General features: G+C 39.4%; 1 protein-coding gene across 7 annotated transcripts in view; it reads right to left on the reverse strand.

The window, feature by feature from the left end:
• The window catches only part of rnf220a (ring finger protein 220a), a 130,198-nt gene that overhangs the window by 25,350 nt on the left and 85,256 nt on the right, over positions 1 to 19,592 (reverse strand). For all 7 annotated transcript variants that reach the window (XM_055201809.2, XM_055201812.2, XM_073874316.1 and 4 more), the window contains exon 3: positions 7,644 to 7,773. In XM_055201809.2, the coding sequence (XP_055057784.2) occupies positions 7,644 to 7,773 (130 nt within the window). The remainder of the gene's footprint in view (positions 1 to 7,643; positions 7,774 to 19,592) is intronic.

Genomic DNA, 19,592 nt, shown 5'->3' on the forward strand with positions numbered 1-19,592 from the left:
AGATAATTTACTCACCACCATGTCATCCAAAATATTGATGTCTTTCTTTGTTCAGTCGAAAAAGAAATTATGTTTTTTGAGGAAAACATTTCAGGATTTTTCTCATTTTAATGGACTTTAATGGACCCCAGCACATAACAGTTTTAATGCAGTTTCAAAGGACTCTAAGCGTAATTTTTGGGAATAAAAATAAAAAATATGCACTTTTAAACCACAACTTCTCGTCTTCCTTCAGTCCTGTGATGCGCCAGCACGACCTCACGTAATACGTCAACACGTCAAGAGGTCACGGATGACGTATGCAAAACTACGCCCCATTGTTTACAAGTGTGGAGAAAGAGGGCCGTTCCGCCGTTGTTGTATTTGGAATGATACTAATTAATGTCTTTGTGTCAGTTTATTGTTTAAAATGGTCTGCAAATGTGCTTTCGATATATGTAACACGTGACCTTTCCACGTCATTACGCAATTACGTGAGGTCGCGCTGGCGCATCACAGGACCGGAGGAAGATGAAAAGTTGTGGTTTAAAATTGCATATTTTTTATTTTTCTTGCCAAAAATGACAATCGTTTTGCTAGATAAGACCCTTATGCCTCGTTTGAGATCGTTTAGAGTCCTTTGAAACTGCAATTTTAAACTGCATTAAAACTAATAAGTGTTGGGGTCCATTACAGTCCATTAAAATGAGAAAAATCCTGGAATATTTTCCTCAAAAAACATAATTTCTTCTCGACTAAACAAAGAAAGACATCAACATTTTGGATGACATGGTGGTGAGTAAATTATCTGGATTTTTTAAAGAAAATTGACTAATCCTTTAATACCCAAGAAATACACTTGTGCCAAATGCATAAATGTAAATTGATATGACTCCGAATGTCCGTTCTGAAACAACAGAAGCTCGCATCAGACATGCCCTGATGTTCATTCAGATGTAATGTGATGTGTGAGAAGGACATGATGGCTGATCTGCTGTGATCTCGTGTCATTGCACTGGCTATAAACCGCATCACCTTTTGACTGAACAGACTGTAATCTGTCATTTTGTGGCATTTGTGTGTTCAGCATAACTGTGTGTGATATGTAACTTCTGTCCCCTAAGGAGCTGGACTACACGTGTCTCCTCAATCAACACTCACTTTAGCTCAGTCACATTGAGCGCTCCCCTGCTGGCTTCACTTAGGACTCGATCTGGCCTCGGAGAGGACAGCCAAGACAAAAGAGAACAAAGCCACACAAATCACACTTTTAATCATCTAGAGATGGAAAGAAATGAAAATGAAAAAAATCCGAACCCATCTTCCACGCCACTCAATCCAGGCAGCCCTGGGTCATGCTGTATTTGAAACAATTACTGTCCAAAAGTACGACTGCTAAGCAGATTTGGGTTATAATTTTTTTATTGAAGTAATCATTCTCCTGGATGCTTCCATCCAGACCTGATCCCTCCACCCCAGCCCTTTGCAGCTAGACTAAGGCAGTATGAAATAAATGATTTTGCGGTTATTTGATTTGTCAGTGAAACGCCTCGGGCACTTAGGACTTTGAAATATGTTGAGGACAATGCTTTGGCTTGTAAACATTGTATTAAAGAGGCGGAGAATATGGTGGATAGGTGGGGGGGTTCCTCTCGAGCATGGCTGGTGGATTGTACATCGAATCTCTGCCTCGTGGACATTGCGGATTGAGGATGACTGATTGTAAGGCAGGAATTATTAAACGGAATGGCTAAAGCGTCCGCCGACAATAGGGAGAGACATATCAAATCAGATCTCTCTCAGAAACATTAATATCCTTCCTGCCATCTCTCTCTTTTTCTTCTGCACGCTGTGTATTTCTTTCTTTTCTCTTTTATACTCGGAGACACACACATCACTTCTGTCTCTCACTTTCTCGTCTTTTATGTCACCATGCCCAAATCTCTTTTCTATATTCGGGTCACTTCTGGGTGTTTATAAGCAGCGTGATGATGACCTGAGGAACAATGACGAGGCTATTGTCACCCTTGTCATGTTCAATTTGAATCATGCATTCACACCCGGAGAAATGGTTGCTCCAGTCTGGCACTGAAAGTGAATTAGCCTGCACCCTAATCTGAAAGTCTGATCCAGTAGGCACCCGTGTCACCGGATCGGACAAATGAAACAAGGAATGAAATGGAGCGTAGAGCGAAAGAGTAGGTAAGAGAGGAAAAGGGAAACATGGACCGTGTTCGTACTCATCTAGATTTAAAGGAAATAAATTAAACAAAGGACGGCAAAGAAACTGCAGAGCCAGACTATAATCAAAATCCCATTATAAAGATTAAGGTTCACCTAAAAATTAAGAATCATCATTTACTCTCCTGCATTTCGTTTCAAACTGTATCACTTTAGGCATCTTTGTTTAAAGGAATAATCCATTTTCTTAAAAAAAAAAAATCCAGATAATTTACTCACCACCATGTCATCCAAAATGTTGATGTCTTTCTTTATTCAGTCGAGAAGAAATTATGTTTTTTGAGGAAAACATTCCAGGATTTTTCTCATTTTAATGGACTTTAATGGAGACCAACACTTAACACTTAACTCAACACGTAACAGTTTTTTTCAACGGAGTTTCAAAGGACTCTAAATGATCCCAAGCCAGGCATAAGGGTCTTATCTAGCGAAACGATTGTCATTTTTGACCTCACGCAATACGTCATCACATCAAGAGGTCACGGATGACATATGCGAAACTACACCCCAGTGTTTACAAGTGTGGAGAAAGAGGACAGTTTCGACGTTGTTGTATGTGGAATGATACTAATTAATGTCTTTGTGTCAGTTTATTGTTTAAAATGGTCCGCAAATGTGTCTTTCATGTATGTAACACGTGACCTTTCAACGTCACTACGCAATTACGTGAGGTCGCGCTGGCGCATCACAGGACCGGAGATAGACGAGAAGTTGTGGTTTAAAAGTGTGGTTTATTTTTCTTGACAATCGTTTTGCTAGATAAGACCCTTATGCCTCATTTGGGATCATTTAGAGTCCTTTGAAACTCCGTTGAAAAAAACTGTTAAGTGTTAAGTGTTGGGGTCCATTAAAGTCCATTAAAATGAGAAAAATCCTGGAATGTTTTTCTCAAAAAACATAATTTCTTTTCGGCTGAACAAAGAAAGACATCAACATTTTGGATGACATGGGGATAAGTAAATTATCTGGATTTTTTTTTAAGAAAATTGACTAATCCTTTAAAGGTGGGGTGCATGATCTCTGAAAGCCAATGCTGATATTTAAAAATCACCTAGACACGCCCCTACCCCAATAGAATCTGGACCTTCTTTTTGATAGACCCACCCCACACATACACAACCCAGGTAACGATGTTGGTTAGTAGACACGCCCCTTACTGCTAATTGGCTACAAGTGTGTTTTGGTACTCTGCCCGACTCTCTCAAAGTGTTTTTCAAAAATCATGCACCCCGCCTTTAAGTCTGTCATTCTGCAAAATTGCTCTTGTCATAAGAAAGTATGTCAGGTTTGAAACATGAAGGTTTTTGGGGAATTAAATTTTTTTGTATTATTTTTTACACAAATACAGAATTATTGTGGTCTCAACTAACTTCCCACGTTTGCACTTTCTGCAAATATGTCAGCCATGCAACTCACTGGTCTACAGAGTCTACAATAACTGAGAGGTGGGCGTGGTTTCGTGCTTTGTCCCGCCCCTCAACTCAGGTAATAAGCCTCATGCCCTTCTTTTCCACAGTCAGCGTGATTGATCTGACAGCAAGGGGAGGAAAGAAAGAATGAGACATAAGAGAAGAAAGAGACAACACAAATCAGGACCAGGCCTTGAGAGGGGATAAATTGCCCCATCGGTGGCAGTCCGCTGTTTGTGAGATAATAAACGGACTCCACCGAATCATAAATCCGCCAGTGTGGCACGGCAAATCTCGCACATCTCCTCTTGTCAGAAAACAACACTAGGATACACTTCATACCCAGGAGGACTCTAATTGTCCCCTCTGCGCTCATTAGACACCTACACCCCTAAAACTGCTTTCCTTGAGCCTGCGGGACAGACAAAGGATGTCATCGGCAGAAAAACACTCCTTACCGGTTTAGTGATGTCACACAGCACCTGAGATATAGGACCTGGGGGATATTATGTAATAGTCGGTGTATGGAGCATGAGTTAATATAGGACTAGCGTGTGTTGACATTGAGGTTTAATCATGTTGGCTTTTTGCACTGAAAATTTAAACGGAAGCTGAATGTAAGCTTTGTAAGTAATCTTCTGGCCACGTTGAGAAACACAAACATAAGAGGTGAGACATGCTTCTTTAAGAAGATGTTTTAACATATAATGCATATATAATGAACAATATATTATAATAGTCACTGTTCTTTACATAAAGACTTATATGGTGTTTCTTTGAAGAGCATGAGCTCGAATTTTCTGCAAAACATCCTTGGTCATCCAGAATTTCAATTTTGGCTAAACTATTTCTTCAACCTTCATTGACTCACCAATTAAACAATGTTTATCTCTTGATGTTCAGTGTAAAACCGTTTATTATGTGCACCTGACTTTAAAAATCCCACACTGAAACAAACCGAGCTTTCTCATTCCCGTTTCACGAGCAAATTCAGGTACGCAGAAACGAAAAAGAGCTGGTGAAAATTGAATAAATGCCAGTCGACAGTTGGGGGGTTGTAAGCCGGAGATAAAGATTGCTTTTCGTGTCGTTTGCCACCCAGCTCTCCCTCGCTCCGCTGGAGGCAAATTGATTACGTGGAGATGCCGGGGAAGGGCGGGGGAATATGTAGATTGCCGTGGCCCTAGTAGCAGGCAGACGGGTAAAGGGCATGATGGATTTCCATTTCCATACATGAAGAGCGGAGGACGAGTCAAGGGAGGGGGTAAGGCAATACGGCCACGAGGGAGAGAGAGAGAGCACGGCATCGGGTCCCAATCTCACACACACTCACCCGAATCCACTCAGACATCTGCCTAATGCTACATCTTAAATAGCTTTCCCCATTTTACATGCACTCAAGTCTCATTTGGTGCAGAATGAAACGCTATCATTAAAGGGAGATTTACTACAAATTGCCACAAATTTGCCATGTCACTTCCAATGATCTGTGTGTGCTAGTGTGTGTTGAGCGAAGCCTTGCCTGGGAGGAAGTGAGCTGAGAAGGAAGACGATGGCGGTTTCCCAGAGTTCCACAGCGATACCTTTAGTATCAGTGTAGACTTGTTTGTACTGCTTTGTGCTCTTCGTGCTAACAAATAATAATGGGATTTGGGCAGTTTTTTGAAATCTCATTGGTTTCAAATCCTGCCATATATTAATCATTAAATACAGTCTATAACAATGCTAGTCAACGGGCGGCCCACGTGCCCAATGCGGCCCTACAAACATCTTCCACTTGCCCCGCCGGTCATCTTTGTCTGATTTAAAATCAGTGTGGTTACATTAGAGCCGCCTTTCCACTGTACATGAAAAATTAGTAAATTATGATTTTTCATTTTTAGGTGAACCGGAAGGAGAGCCGGAAAGGGGCTGCGTGGGATGCCAACCATCTGCGGTGCGTAATTTTCAGATCCAATTTGAGCTTTGGATGCATTAAAAATAATGAACGTGGAACTTTACCACATGTGATACGTCGTCCGGAAGTGATGTATTTCAATGTGTTCCAATCAAAACACTGTGATTGAAAATGATTAATCTTTTTTTTTTTTTATTTATCAGCAACAAAAATGATTCATTATTAAGTATAATTTAATTCGTAGATTAAAGGAATGAACCTCTTTCCTATGTTGATACAGATATACGATTAAACTGAAATTTCAGTTGACTGCCACTAGGGGGCAAACTCTGACAGTCGTGTCTGAATGTAGTGTAACGGAAAGATGGTTTAGCCTATATATCTTTAAAATATTAAAACAAAAAACATGAAGTGCTATTTTAGTCATTAGGAGAAAACTGGCTTTATGTTGTAAATACTTAAAATGTAACAATTTATGAAAGTTAAACAATTTATGCAAAATCCACTTTTAAAATGTGTTTGAACATAATCAAATGTGTGAACACAACAAACCAACGATGAAAAACGATTTACTCACACATTCTTTATTAATCCTCATTTAACCAAAGCAGTCTCATTTTGATACTCTTATCAATTTGAGGTCACACTGATAAAGCCCCGCCCACTTACAGTCCTGCATTATAGTTTCCACCCTCGGCGAGTTGTTATCTGTCAATTAGATACTATTGTCTCAGACTGTATTAATCAGATCTATTTTAACTGAATGTGCACAAATTTTTTTTCACATATAATAGGTATATGAAAAAATATATTAAAGGTAAAAATATGGGTAAAAGTTTGGCCCGCATCATATTTACATTTTTAAAATCTGGCCCTCAAAAAAGTAGATAAAGACCCCTGGTCTATAATCATTTACATGATTTCAATCCGTAAATATCCTTATAGTTTGGGAATACCCAAGTTCAAGACCTAATTTCTCCTACTTTCAGAAAGAAAGGTACCAAAGTTGGTACCAATATGTACCTTTGTGGTACCAATATGCATTGCCGTATGTGTACTTTATAAAAGGTACCACCCCATGTGACAGCTTTGAACCTTTTTTCTGAAAGTGAATGTCACAATTGCTCTATTTTTCTTTTCATCCATCCCTCTCTTTCTCTGCATCTTAAATCAGTGTTAAGAGACCGGGCTGCATGTGGCCTGTAGCATGAAAATAACTCTCTCGGCTATAAACAGGGGTTAAAAGGAGCGAAATAGAGGCTAAATCACGGGCCCGTAATGCCGAGCGGGATCCAACCCTGACAGACCAGGAGCGATGGCGCTATTGCCTTAAATAACCGCCACCATCAAACAGGCAGGGGCGGCAGACGCCCAGAGACACGTCAGTGTCCACAGCCGCTGCCCGCAGGGGAGGGCGGCCCGCTGCCCTTTATTAATTATTAAAAGATAACTTCTCAGTGCCGAGTGATGGATAACACTCGCTCAGAAACGACATCCTGCTGAGAACTAATATCTTTCTCTCTCTCTTTCTCCCTATTTCACCATCTGCAGCCTGACGGCATAATCTATTAAAAGTGAAAAGTGGACAGAGAGATGCTTGAAGGGAAATATTTTCTGGTTTCTCTCAACACGATGCACAGCGAGGGCATATAGCACGTCTGTGACCTATAGATTGACAGTACATTGTTTCTTGTTATGGATAATGTTTCACTGGTCTCACAGTGTGACTTTTTTGTCGAAGGACAGGGTTAGGGCGAAGGATTGTAGGAGAACACACGCAGTACTTTAACCTGGATGGATAACCAGCAGGATCCTCTGGTTCATTGCTTCAGGCTGCCCTGCCCTGTGTGAAGGCCTCAGGCAAAGGATAAAAGACGAATGCTGTGTAAAATCACTATGATGTTCTAACCACGCTTAACACAGCCACATAAAAAGCCTACGACTGTGGTCTGATAGATGATAGGAAAGAATACACTGTTTATATCATCTATTCATTCGATCTTTCGCCTGCTGATCTCTTGTTGATTTCTGTTGGTTTCCAAACACCAAACGAAGCCAATGTGCTTTATTACAGATATCATTTGGGTAAGTGTGACACACAGGAGGTGAGAATGTACCTGATGTGCATGTGGGTGAGCCTCTCCATCTCCTGCTCCATGTGCTCCTGAAGTTCTCCCGGACGCAACAACACCTGACAGATGGGACATATTGGAGCCTGACTGTCATAGAGTGATACTTTCTTCTTACCTGAGACAGAGAATGGGAAGAGAGGAAAATGTTTGGTTATTTATCAGTGAACAAGATACTTTAGCAACCAAATGTGACAATATGAAAACAGCATACATAAAGCTAATTCGCTCAAATTTGATTTCAGGTTGATGCATACTCCCTAAAATAAAGTACAGAAAAGAAAGCAAAAAAAATCTATTTTGGATATCATCAGATTTTGTAAAAGTAGAGATGAGCATGGGTCATATCAGTCCTCACTGCTGTCTGTTTTTTTTTTCTCTAGACTGTGTGGATTAAGTGGCTCAGATTTCTGCAGGAGGAGAATCCGTCACCCTCGGCCTCCTGTCTCCTGTTCCCTCATTAAACCAGATCCACAGCTCCGCACAGACAGTTACGCCACTGAGCCTGTGACAATTCGAGACACTTGCTAACACACAGACTCACTTACAGTATGCAGAGACCAATGAATGACATCATTGAATCACACGGTGTAATGCAGGGATGTACAAACAAAAGTGTATATATCTTCTTCTTCTTCCTTTATTTCTTTACGCCATTCCAGCATCTACGGCTATATTGATGGCGAGAACCAGTTCATCCATACACAAGTTTTATTTAGACAAGTTGATCCTTACACAGGTTGGGAAAGTGTATATACTGTATAACTATAAATATAAGCACATAATAGATATTTACTAGCATGCCAAGGATGACGATGTCCATTTGCTGCTTTTTGCAGTATAGCCAAATAAACACATTTTAGGGATAGGGATTTAATAGCTAGCATGTACAGTACGCATGTATGAATTCACATCTTTTGGCTTTGTTCATGTGCCTGAGCGAGCATGATTGGGGACGTGTGCGTACCCTGATTGATTGTGAGTGGACCAACAGATCTTTTGCATGGGAATGAACTAAAACAGCTCTGTGTGTTCATAAATGGGCAAAAATACTCAGGGACGAGACTTCCTGTTTCACCCAAACATCTCTCAGATCTGGAACGAGCCAATCAAAGCAACTATTTTTAGCCCATGGGACAATAGACCCTCCCCCAAACAGGATATCCTGGATGAACTAACCGTTACCAAAAGACTACAGCTGTAGCCACATGGTGAGTCTGTTTACCCCAATTCAAAGCGCAAATATATACACGTAGTGTTCACAAACAGGACGTAAGGAAATCACACTTTTCCCTATCAGCCCTAGAAAAATTTGTGCACGCAAAATATTATTAACTACTATTATTCACTTAAGCAACAAAAAGGGCTAAATCTATAGGGCATGCATCCTATAACAGCAGGATTATACTGTTTATTCAAAATATAACATAGCCTCAAGTGCCTTATTATTTTCAATTTGATCCGGTTCACGGAACGAAAACAAAAACCAGACACTTTTGATGTTTTGCAAGGAACAGAAACGAAACCAGACACTTTCAAAAAATATATGTTCCGGAACAAGAATTGTTTATTTAAAATAACGTTAACCGGTTAATACCCTTATGTTTTTCGTTCTTTGACAAGATTTCTGTGCAGTATGACTCAGTGAAGTTCACGGTCGTCGTTGACTCATCGGAGAAATGAGAAGCTTGCCCCAAGCAAGTAACGTACTCAAGCCCAAGTCTCTAATGCTCAATCATAAGAGGTAAATATTAATAATTTTTTACTTTATGTGGAGCGACTGTTCATGCTGCATCTTCTTCCCGAAGCGCTGTTTGGAATTCGTCCTCAATCTGTGTGTGTGCGCGGGTTTGAGTGCACTCAAAAGTGCATACACGGAGAGACGCGTTTCAAAAAGCAAGCAAACAATCTTTCTGCTCTTGACAGGACACATACAAACAAAATTATAAAAAAAATGATTTTTATGTCTTAAATGTATGTATAGATTAGAGGCAGAAACCAGGTCCGTGCATATCTTAAAGAGACAGTAACCTCAATTAACGTACAGTATGTAGACTAATAATTTAATGTCCTAATGATCAGCGTACTTATTTGTATATCCCACAGCTGACATGGAACATTATTAACCGGTTCGGGAACTTAATTTTTTTGTTCTAACTGGTTCAGGAACGTCAATTTTAGGGTTGAACTGAAAACTGGAAACATTAAAATACTGTTTCTGTTCGGAATGAGCCAATTGGGAAAAAATCTGGTTCAAAGCCCTGATTATGTTTATAAAATGAAAATTTTTATAATTAAAAATTTTAACAATCTTGAAAATGTTTAAGGTTATGTCACCCTACCACTAAAATATATAAGTATGTATTATTTTAAGATATGCATTGGAAAGCTATGCATAGTAGCTATAGTAGGTGAACAGGTGTTTTGCATCATAGCTGGAAAGTTGTATTGACCAATCAGCATTCAGGACTGGAACAATCAGTTTACTACTAATACTAATAATAGCCAAAGTTTATCCGGCAACCACCTGCCTCTTTTGTCACCTCTATGATCATGTTAAAATTAACCGACTTGGACATAAAGCCATTTCACACAGAGAAAACATCAGATCCATTGTGTTCAATTATCAAAGCAGGCAAACATGAAGCAAGCATCTGATCTCTGGCAGTTTTTTCCTAAGTGTCCGGGAGGCAGGTATTGATCTGTTGTAGCGAAGGTTAGTGAGCATCTTTTCTCGAGATGATGAGGTAACTTGGGGGCAGGTTGCACGCAGATGTACAAACACACACACGCGCACACACAGTGGGGCTGTAATCCTGGTACCTCTCTCTACATAAAGCCCTGGGCTCAGCATGAGCTCGTCCTTGACTTCAGCGGGCAACGTCGTGTTTGTCTTCTCATGATGTGTGTACCGTTTGAGAGAGCGATGGATCGGCAATGCCCACGCAGACAAACATGCTCATGTAAACACACACACACACACACATGGACACAAAGTCCCCATGGGGGCACAAATCCTCTTCTCGCATATTGGCCTGTCAGAAGTATTTCCTGCAAGAGCACAGATTCATCAGTGAGGAGCTAGCAGGGTCAGTGTTAGCATCCCAAAACTCCCCCTCCCCCCCATACATTTCTCCACCTGCCCCCCGCCCCATCCTCTCCTGTCCCCAGTCAAGCGTGCCTGCGCATACCCTTCCACTATTCTCCGGCACCACTACTTAACAGCCCCACACTCTGGACACTTTAAGTGACTTTGAAAAATAGGTAATCGATTACAATTCCGTGTGTCTCTGTTTCTCTCAGCACCCTTTTCTCGCTCGCCCCCCTCTCCCTCCCTCCCTCCCCCATCTCGGTCCAGCAACATCTTGCACATCTCTTTCTCATTTTCAGGCCCTCTGCTTTATTTGTTTTCGGCACTGTTCTGTCTTATCTCTTCTATTTTAGTTTTTTCATTCTTAGAAATTACCCTGGCAATAGAGGGGGTGTTTTTTGGACAACTAAGAATGGATCCCAAGAATGGATGTGAATATTGATTTAGGTGCTGTGACCAGCAGAATCGGGTATTAATAGTGTATAATAAATAATAATGTTTGGTAGTCATGATATAAACGATGATATATATATCACAGTATCTGATATACCATCATTACACCACCTGCCATATATAGCCTATATAACAAACTACATAATTGTAATTTCTATTCATCAACACTAAACCTATCACCCCTACATCTCCCTTTCTGCCTCGCCCTCTCTTTTTCTCTCTCTCCTCAGCACCGGTCAGCTTTATTGCCCTGACAAGATAATTTGAGTCGTGCCAAAGCAATCACCGTCTGCAAGAGTAAACAAAGAGAGGTCCAAAGCCATTTTACCACAGATAAATCTCTCTGATTCAACTCTTGCTCTTTATGTTACTTGCTCTTACTGGCCATTTGCAATATGAAATCAGGCCACCTGACATTTGAGTTTGTGGAGCTATAGCCATTATATGAAACGCTGCTCTGAAATGTCTTATATATCGATGCATATAAATGTAACAAGACAACTAATGCACAGTAAATTGTGATGTATTAATTGATTTGCTGTATTTCAACGTTTTTATTTCCTGTTTTGTCTACTGACGTGGCAGGCGGTTAAACTGACGGACTGTTACTCTGACTCTGTTATGTGTGCATGATGGGATCTGTTAACAGAGCGTGTGATTGTGTGTGTCTCTGTCTGTGTGTGAGGAGAAAATGAGTGTGTGCCTCTTGAAACCGGCTCTTTAATTCATCCGTACACAATCAATGGGCTCAGTAATGGAGTCATGATGGTTTGGTCAAGCGCTTGTCGGGACCTAAACCACCTCCCTGTCACTCGTCCCTCTGAAAACACACACGCTCGCGTAGAGAGAGAGAGAGCTGGTCATTTGGCAGGTTAACACGAGATTGAGAGCATTCACACAATAGAATGCGCACTAAATCATCTGTCTGTCAGCGCTGTCTAACAGATGAACCTATAGAGCAAAGGGGTGTGTGTGTGTGTGTCAAACCAGATGCGGGTTTGGAAATACCAGAGTGTGTCAATGGTTCAAATATAAGTGTTTCTTCGACTGTGGACACTTTTGGCCCACAAAAAAATCTCTTAAGCCTCACTTATTTATTTGTTTTGTCTACTATCCTCATAAAAATATAGAAACGGCTTTTGGGTGTAATACCATAATGAACCTTTAACATCCAATGAATCTTACTTATAAAAAAGCATATTTGTAAAAACTATGAAAAGGGGAATTAAAATGTTGTTTTTTGTGACATCACTGTGAAGAACCTTTAGTAGCATGTATATGTGTATATTTATATGCCAGAATTAGATTTGTTGTTTTTGTCAATGTTATAGTGATATAATAAACAACATATATAATTGTTTCTCAGTCTCTTCAATATAATACATCCAGATAATACAGGAAATGTGTATGTAGCAGTGTTGGGTGTAACTAGTTACTAAGTAATTAGTTACTGTAATTAAATTACTTTTCCTTTGGAAAAGTAAAGTATAAGGGATTACTCTTATTTTTCTTGTAATCTAATTACAGTTACTTCTGATGTAACTAAATACCGTGTATGGACTCTAAACAATTATAAATACTATAATACAATAGTGGATTTAACATGGTTTGAGTTTACAATTCTCACTATTAACTGGTTGATTATTAGCATTAATATTAATGAGATGCCTGATTCTGCAAAACCTTATTCTACATCCTTAACCCTCCCCATTTCTACCAATACTTAAAATGTATAACTTCTTTAGTATTAGTAGTTGGATTATATTGAGGCAAAAGTAGTTAATAGTTAATTAATAGAGAGAATTGGACCCTAAAGTGGGACCAGAATAATTGATGTACTTTTATATATTATTTATTCAAGCCATTTCAAGCCTATCCTTGTATCATGTACTAAATAGGATTTAGAAAGTAATTAGTAAGTAATTAAATACTTTTTGGAGAGAGTAATTTGTAAAGTAATCTAATTACATGATTGAAGATGTAATTAGTAACTAGTAATTAATTACTTTTTTTGAGTAACTTACCCAACACTGGTATGTAGTATTAAAAACTGTATAAAAATGTGTCAAGTTTTTAGGGTAAACTCCCCTTCCACTTGAGCAATAGCAGGAAACTGCAGGATTTCTTAAACCTAAATAAAATTAAATCCTAATTTCTTTCTAATTTTAAAGAAATTTGTCTTTTTACTTCATTCTGCTCAAGATGTGTTTAGTGCCAAGAGAGGTCACAACACTGATGATGCCTAAAGAATCATTTATTCCTGGAAATTATTATTTATTTTTTTTGTACATATTTCCTGTATTTTCTGTTTGTATCTTAATAAAATAGATATGGACATTAAAACTTTTAAAACAACATATATATATATATATATATATATATATATATACATAATGTGCAAAAGTCTTTGGCCTCCACCACCAGACTTGTTGTTTTAAAATAATATTAATATTAATAGTTTATAATGTATCACATATACTTTCACTGTCATGAACATATTAGTATTATTTCTTCCTCAAATTATGTATATTGTGTAGTGGAAATTATATATCAAACATTTTTGAACTGTCCAACTGTTTTGTTTGGCTAAGGCTCATTTTATAGTTATTATTAGGACAATAATATTATTTAAGGAACACAAATATGAAGTAAATATTTTTGAAGAAAACATTATCTATAATATAGACGGTTTCATCGGACGCACGTGATACACGTCTGGATCCGAACCTTACTTCCGGTTTCGTTTTTTTAATGGTCTAACTAGTTGCTGAACTGATCTCTTGAACAAATGCCTCGTCAAAAATAACAAATGTTTTGGTTTCCTATGTAATCTATGTGGTGTTGTTGTTTTGCTTGTTATATAAATAAACTACGTTTAAAGTACTTTGTTGTTATTTATTATTAGCGGAGTTTACCGGAAGTTACTGCGGACCGTGACAGCCGCTTGTTTATGTTGTTACTGCTGAAACCGTATAGCAAGATATAAAATAATATTTCAAAACAATATTTTTACACATTTTGCATAATTTGCCAAAATTACACTTTTAGAAAAAAACGTACAAAAGCTGTCATTAGGACGGTACATCCCTTTTCAAAAAGTACACTTTTGTACCTAAAGGGTGCACATTAATACACATTAGTATCCTAGAGCAGTGGTATTTCAGGGCACCCCTATTGTCCGGAACAATATTTGAAGCTCCGCCCACTCTTGCAATTTCTACCAGATTAAAAAATACTAGAGCTTGGCAAGAGTAGACAATGTAAATTTGTTACTAAAATAATCAAACGATAAGAATTCTCTTGCTTTTGTTTGTTTTAGGGTATTATAACCCTTGTTTTGTCCTATTTTTAAAACTTTAAGTCATAGTGAGGCCCCCTTGGAAATCTGTTGAGGCCCTGTACATATCAGGACGCAGACAGCTTTTGTACCTTTTTTTTTTTTTTTGAGAGTGTACACCATGACTAAAAATGACCCAAAGAAAGGCATTGTAAGATGTTTCTGTGACAACTTTAACCTTACTTTTATATATATATAAAAGTAATTTTATTTTAAAGAAAACCTTTGACATAAAAGTGCCCAGAGTTGAAAAAACAGCCATATATCAATGTGTGTGTGTGTGTGCGCGCACGCTAATGTTTTTCCTATAGACCGCCCCATTATGTGTGCATGCAGTGTAGTGTTGGTGTCCACGAGCTCCCCAGAGAGGATTGACTAATAGAGACAGCCAGTGATTAATCATTTCTCCCTTGTGAGGTCTGTACGGACACACACACAGTCCTCCGGCCCTGGACACACCCTCACGCAAACACAACTCGCATAAGAACAGCACCACAAAAGCAACATGCACCTGAGCGGTTACCACAAGTGTCCCTTTCCTTTATCTTATTCCCTCCATCTCCCTCTTTCTCTCTCTAAGGGAATGAGTGATGGCTAGCAGGAGACGGAGAGATAAATCCTGAGGTATGGAGGGGGTTCGGCGCATGGTGCTTGTCAGCGCGTTAAAGATGATTAATGTGGGATGCCCCCCTGTGCCGGACCCCTGCGCTGAGAAAGGTGGGGACTCCGTTTAATCTGAAGGGCCGACGAGACCGGCGCGCGGAGAGGGGCAATAACGGGGAAATAGGACTGACAGAACTTTTTAGTGCTCAGATTTCTCACCTAAATGCCATGCTGTGTGTGTGAGAGAGAGAGATCTGTCTGACAGCTCTGACTGAGTGCCGGCCGGGCGGTCTCTAATTTGCTAAGATGGATGGTTCCCCTTTCACTATCTCTCTGTCTCTCTATCTTCAACAATGTTATTTTTCCTCGTCTTTATACCATAGTACACTCATTCACCCGGACCTCCAGTCTGATAGCACAACTCAGTCTCTCGCCGCTAATTATTAAAAGCCCTTTCATCACACGTAACCTCTTCATAACCCACTGATGGCACAATTACACACTGAACGGTTGAGTTGGCGCATGATAATATCCCTGACCGGTCCTGAACAGAGAGAGGGAGGAAACTGTGCTTTCTTTGCCTCGGAGATGGCAGAATTGAGTTTGCTTGGCTGTTGTCTGTGCGGTGATGTAGTGCTCGCCTGTGGCTGCCTCTGACACCCCTTACATGTTGTTTTACAAGCCGCCACGTTGAGAAAAAGAGCTCCACAGAAGTCGACTCAAACACGCTCACCCCTGGTAGCTGGCATCCAGCCACCGGTTGCTTCGACTAAGGCTGTAAGCTGTCTGTCTCTCCTCTCATTTAGCCTCACAGAGCATAACTCAAACAGCATGCGCCTATTTCTTTAACTGCTTCCAAATGCAAAAAGAAACCTCCATGTTTACATATCAGGGTCCGTAAATGGCTCAAATGACACCGTAAAACATTTAGGTAAAAAGTGGATTGCAATAGCATTACATTCAAGTTACTAATCTGCAAATAAATGGCACTGTATTGAAGCAAAATTTTTCTTTTCTTATTTTTTAAATGGTCCCATTGTGATTTTTAGCTGGTTCCCCTCGATTTTTCAAGAAAAGTAACCACAAAGTGTTTGAAAAATGATTAAAAAAAAATCGCCCCTAGCTGTCACTTGGGCGGGACCATTTTAAAAAGAACACCTTTGTACCTAAAGACTTCCTACACCTCAAAGGTACATATTGTTACCAAAGACTGCATTTTAGTACCTCAAAATTACATATTGGTACCAAATTGGTACCTAAATGGTACATATCAGGACCCAAAGTTTTACAAAAGTGTTACTTAGTGTTGTTGTCTTACTGTTTAATTATTTAAAACCTATTGAACTAAAACCTAATAAAGCGTCCAAAAACACTGCATAAAGTATTACATAGTGGCCCGTATAGGTATTTCTTGGCTTAAAATGGTAGCAACACCTCGCATCCCTGTTTAGGTGAGTTCCAAGCTGACCTTTTAAACATTACTCTCATAATTGCAGCAAATTCACTCGTTCAGTGGTTTTAATAGTCAACGTCTGGTCTGGTTTGCTTGGAGGAAGGGGTGCGTTCAGTGTGTGCCACGTGTGTGTGATCGCTAAACACAACAGTGAGCTCTTAACGTACTGGCGAGAGAACAAAGCTGCCACTAATGGGCACAAGGAGAGGACTTGTGCCTTTTGAAATCTCCCCTCGCTAACAGCGTACCCATGCTGAGCTGAGCCGGAGAGGGAGGTGATAGAGAAACACATACACACCCTGCCAGGCTCACCTGGCAGGCGCTAAATTCAAAAGCCAATGATGCCTTCTGTAAATCGGATCACAAAACTACACCAAACAGAACCCTGGGTTTTAAAAGATGCCATATATAATACATAAAATAAATACATAATAATTTTTTTCTTATCTGAATAGTTATATACGTATTTACAGTTGCGGACCATCCCTTTCAGTTTTTCTATATTATTTATAGGTATGTGTTTAAGTAAAATGATTAAAAAAACTTTAGTTTATTCTTTCAACTACTGACAACATTTCTGCCAAATTCTGAAAAAAAATGTTTTATTAAAATAATTTTCATTTGCATATATTTACTGAAAATTGAAATGGGGAAAACATGGTCAAAATAACAAAAATATGCAGTGTTTTCCGATCGCAGATAAAATAAGTTCAAATTCATTTCTCAACAACAAAATACTAATGTTTTTATATGTATTTTAGGTTAATTTCAAATGTCATATTTTTTTGGGAAAACCCAGTTTTGTTTAGTCACATCTTCCATGAGTCTTGTCATGCTCTGAGTCATTTATATTTGGTGTTGGGTGACTTTATGTCACTCCCCAGGTTTGCTTTTGTTGAAATTCAACAGACACTGGACTGAAATAGTCACAATACATCTAGAAATAATTATTAAAGTCTAAACTTATATAACAAGCAGAATAAACAACACGTAGATTACCAAAACATTTGTTATTTTCAACGAGGTACTTTTCAAGAGTTCAGTTTAGCAACTAGTCAGACCATTAAAAAAACTAAAACCGGAAGTAAGGTTCGGACCTGACGGGCATCGCGTCACTGCACGTGCGTCCGATGAAAGCGTCTATATATCATTTCTGGTGTTTCTGTAGATCAGTTTGTACAACATTGTGTTAGCAGTGCAAAAGATTGTGAAATTGTCCCTGTGAATAAAATTGCCTCCCAAATAAATAAATAAATAAATAAATAAATAAATAAATAAATAAATAAATAAATAAATAAATGTAAATATCTCATAATGAGACTGGTGTTACAATATAAGTCGTCAATATAACTGATGCTCATATTTTCACAAATCAGATCACAAAGCAAGATCAATTTTGAAAAATCTGCTTTTTGCTCTGTGAATACCACTTTCTCCATTTCATACTGGAGCACAGATTTAAACAGGTTTTCCCAGCATGCATCAAGTGTTTACTCCTGCCTCATTCCCTCTCCCCTCCTGTCCTTAAACACGCCAACATCAGTAAACAGTGAAATCTCTCAGCCTCTTACCGCATGTAACTACATTACGCCTCCTGATAACGTCGTCAAATAACGCCCGATAAGAGGAATTTGATTTGATTCGGACCGCTTTTTTCTCTCCGTTTTAAAGGCTTCCCATCTCCTCGCCTTAAGGCCTCACACACACACACACACACACCTCTCTTTATACTCTGAATCTTATAAAATGACACCGCCTTGTATGCGCAATCAGATAAATCCAGCGAGCCTGTCAGCCTTCATTTTTTTGCCTCTCCTCCTCCCTAAATCAGAGCAAGGTGAGCTGCCACCAGTCATCTCCATAATGGAAAATATATGCTTTATACGCAAAAGGAAGAGAATTAGACTCATAATGGGTCTGGCCCGGACTACGTGTGTGCGAGCGTGTGAGCTTTTTTACTTTAATGTAAGTGAGCAGAGGAGAACCTAAGCAGGCTGGACAGTCGCTGTGCCGATTACTCAGGGTTAGGTGATAAAAAGAGGCTAGGCGATGAGAGAGAAGGCGAATGAGGCATCACGCCTCATTCGAGAGGACGTCTGATGAAATGGAACGAGGTCATCCTCGGTTTGGGACCTGACGAGCGGCGGCGTTGGCGTACGGCGCTAACCGCGTATGCAGAGGGCGATCAGCGTTGACAGTGATGCATTGTGCTGTTAAACAGCAGCTCCACACGTTCCTGATCACGCGCGCGCACATACACATGCGGGGTGTCGTGTTAAAAAGGCAAATGCAATCAGTACCTGAGAGAGGAGAGGGAAGAGGGGAGTGCTTGTCTGTCTGAATCGCTCTGTCATTCTGTCTCAATAGCAGGATCAGTGGGGAGGAGTGTTTGGCTATGATGTCGATTTGATGCATATAACCGGCATATGTGCAGGGCGTGCAAACACACGCTGGCAACCGTGCGGAAACGGGAACCGATTATTAGGTTCAAATTTATATCTACGTTCATCAAAGGGGAGGAGACACCATTATGTAAATACAAACAACTTTGAGGACTTTTTAAAGGGCATGAAAGAAAATGACAAGAAGAAGTGGAGCTCACTTGGTAGAGTAGAGCATAGCATTAGCAGCGCTCGATCCCAATGAACATACATAGCTTGTAATGCACTTACTTATGTAAGTCCCTTTGGATAAAGCATCTCTTAAATGTTAATGTAAATATGTGATGCTGAAGAATATATCTTAAAACGTTAAATAAAAATTTCCATTCAGACTGGGAGACCACCTTATGATCAGACTGGGAGATCGATTGGAAAGCTTAATGTGGTTTAATTGAGTAGTTGAGTAGTCCACCCAAAAATGGGGCCCATTGACTTTTTATAGTAGGATTAAAAATGACTTAAATGCACACTCCACTTTTTTTTAAAAATGCTAATTTTCCAGCTCCCCTACAGTTAAACATTTGATTTTTACCGTTGTGGAATCAATTCAGTCGATCTC

Source organism: Misgurnus anguillicaudatus, chromosome 2 (assembly GCF_027580225.2).
Source record: "Misgurnus anguillicaudatus chromosome 2, ASM2758022v2, whole genome shotgun sequence".
Classification (NCBI taxonomy): Eukaryota; Metazoa; Chordata; class Actinopteri; order Cypriniformes; family Cobitidae; genus Misgurnus; species Misgurnus anguillicaudatus.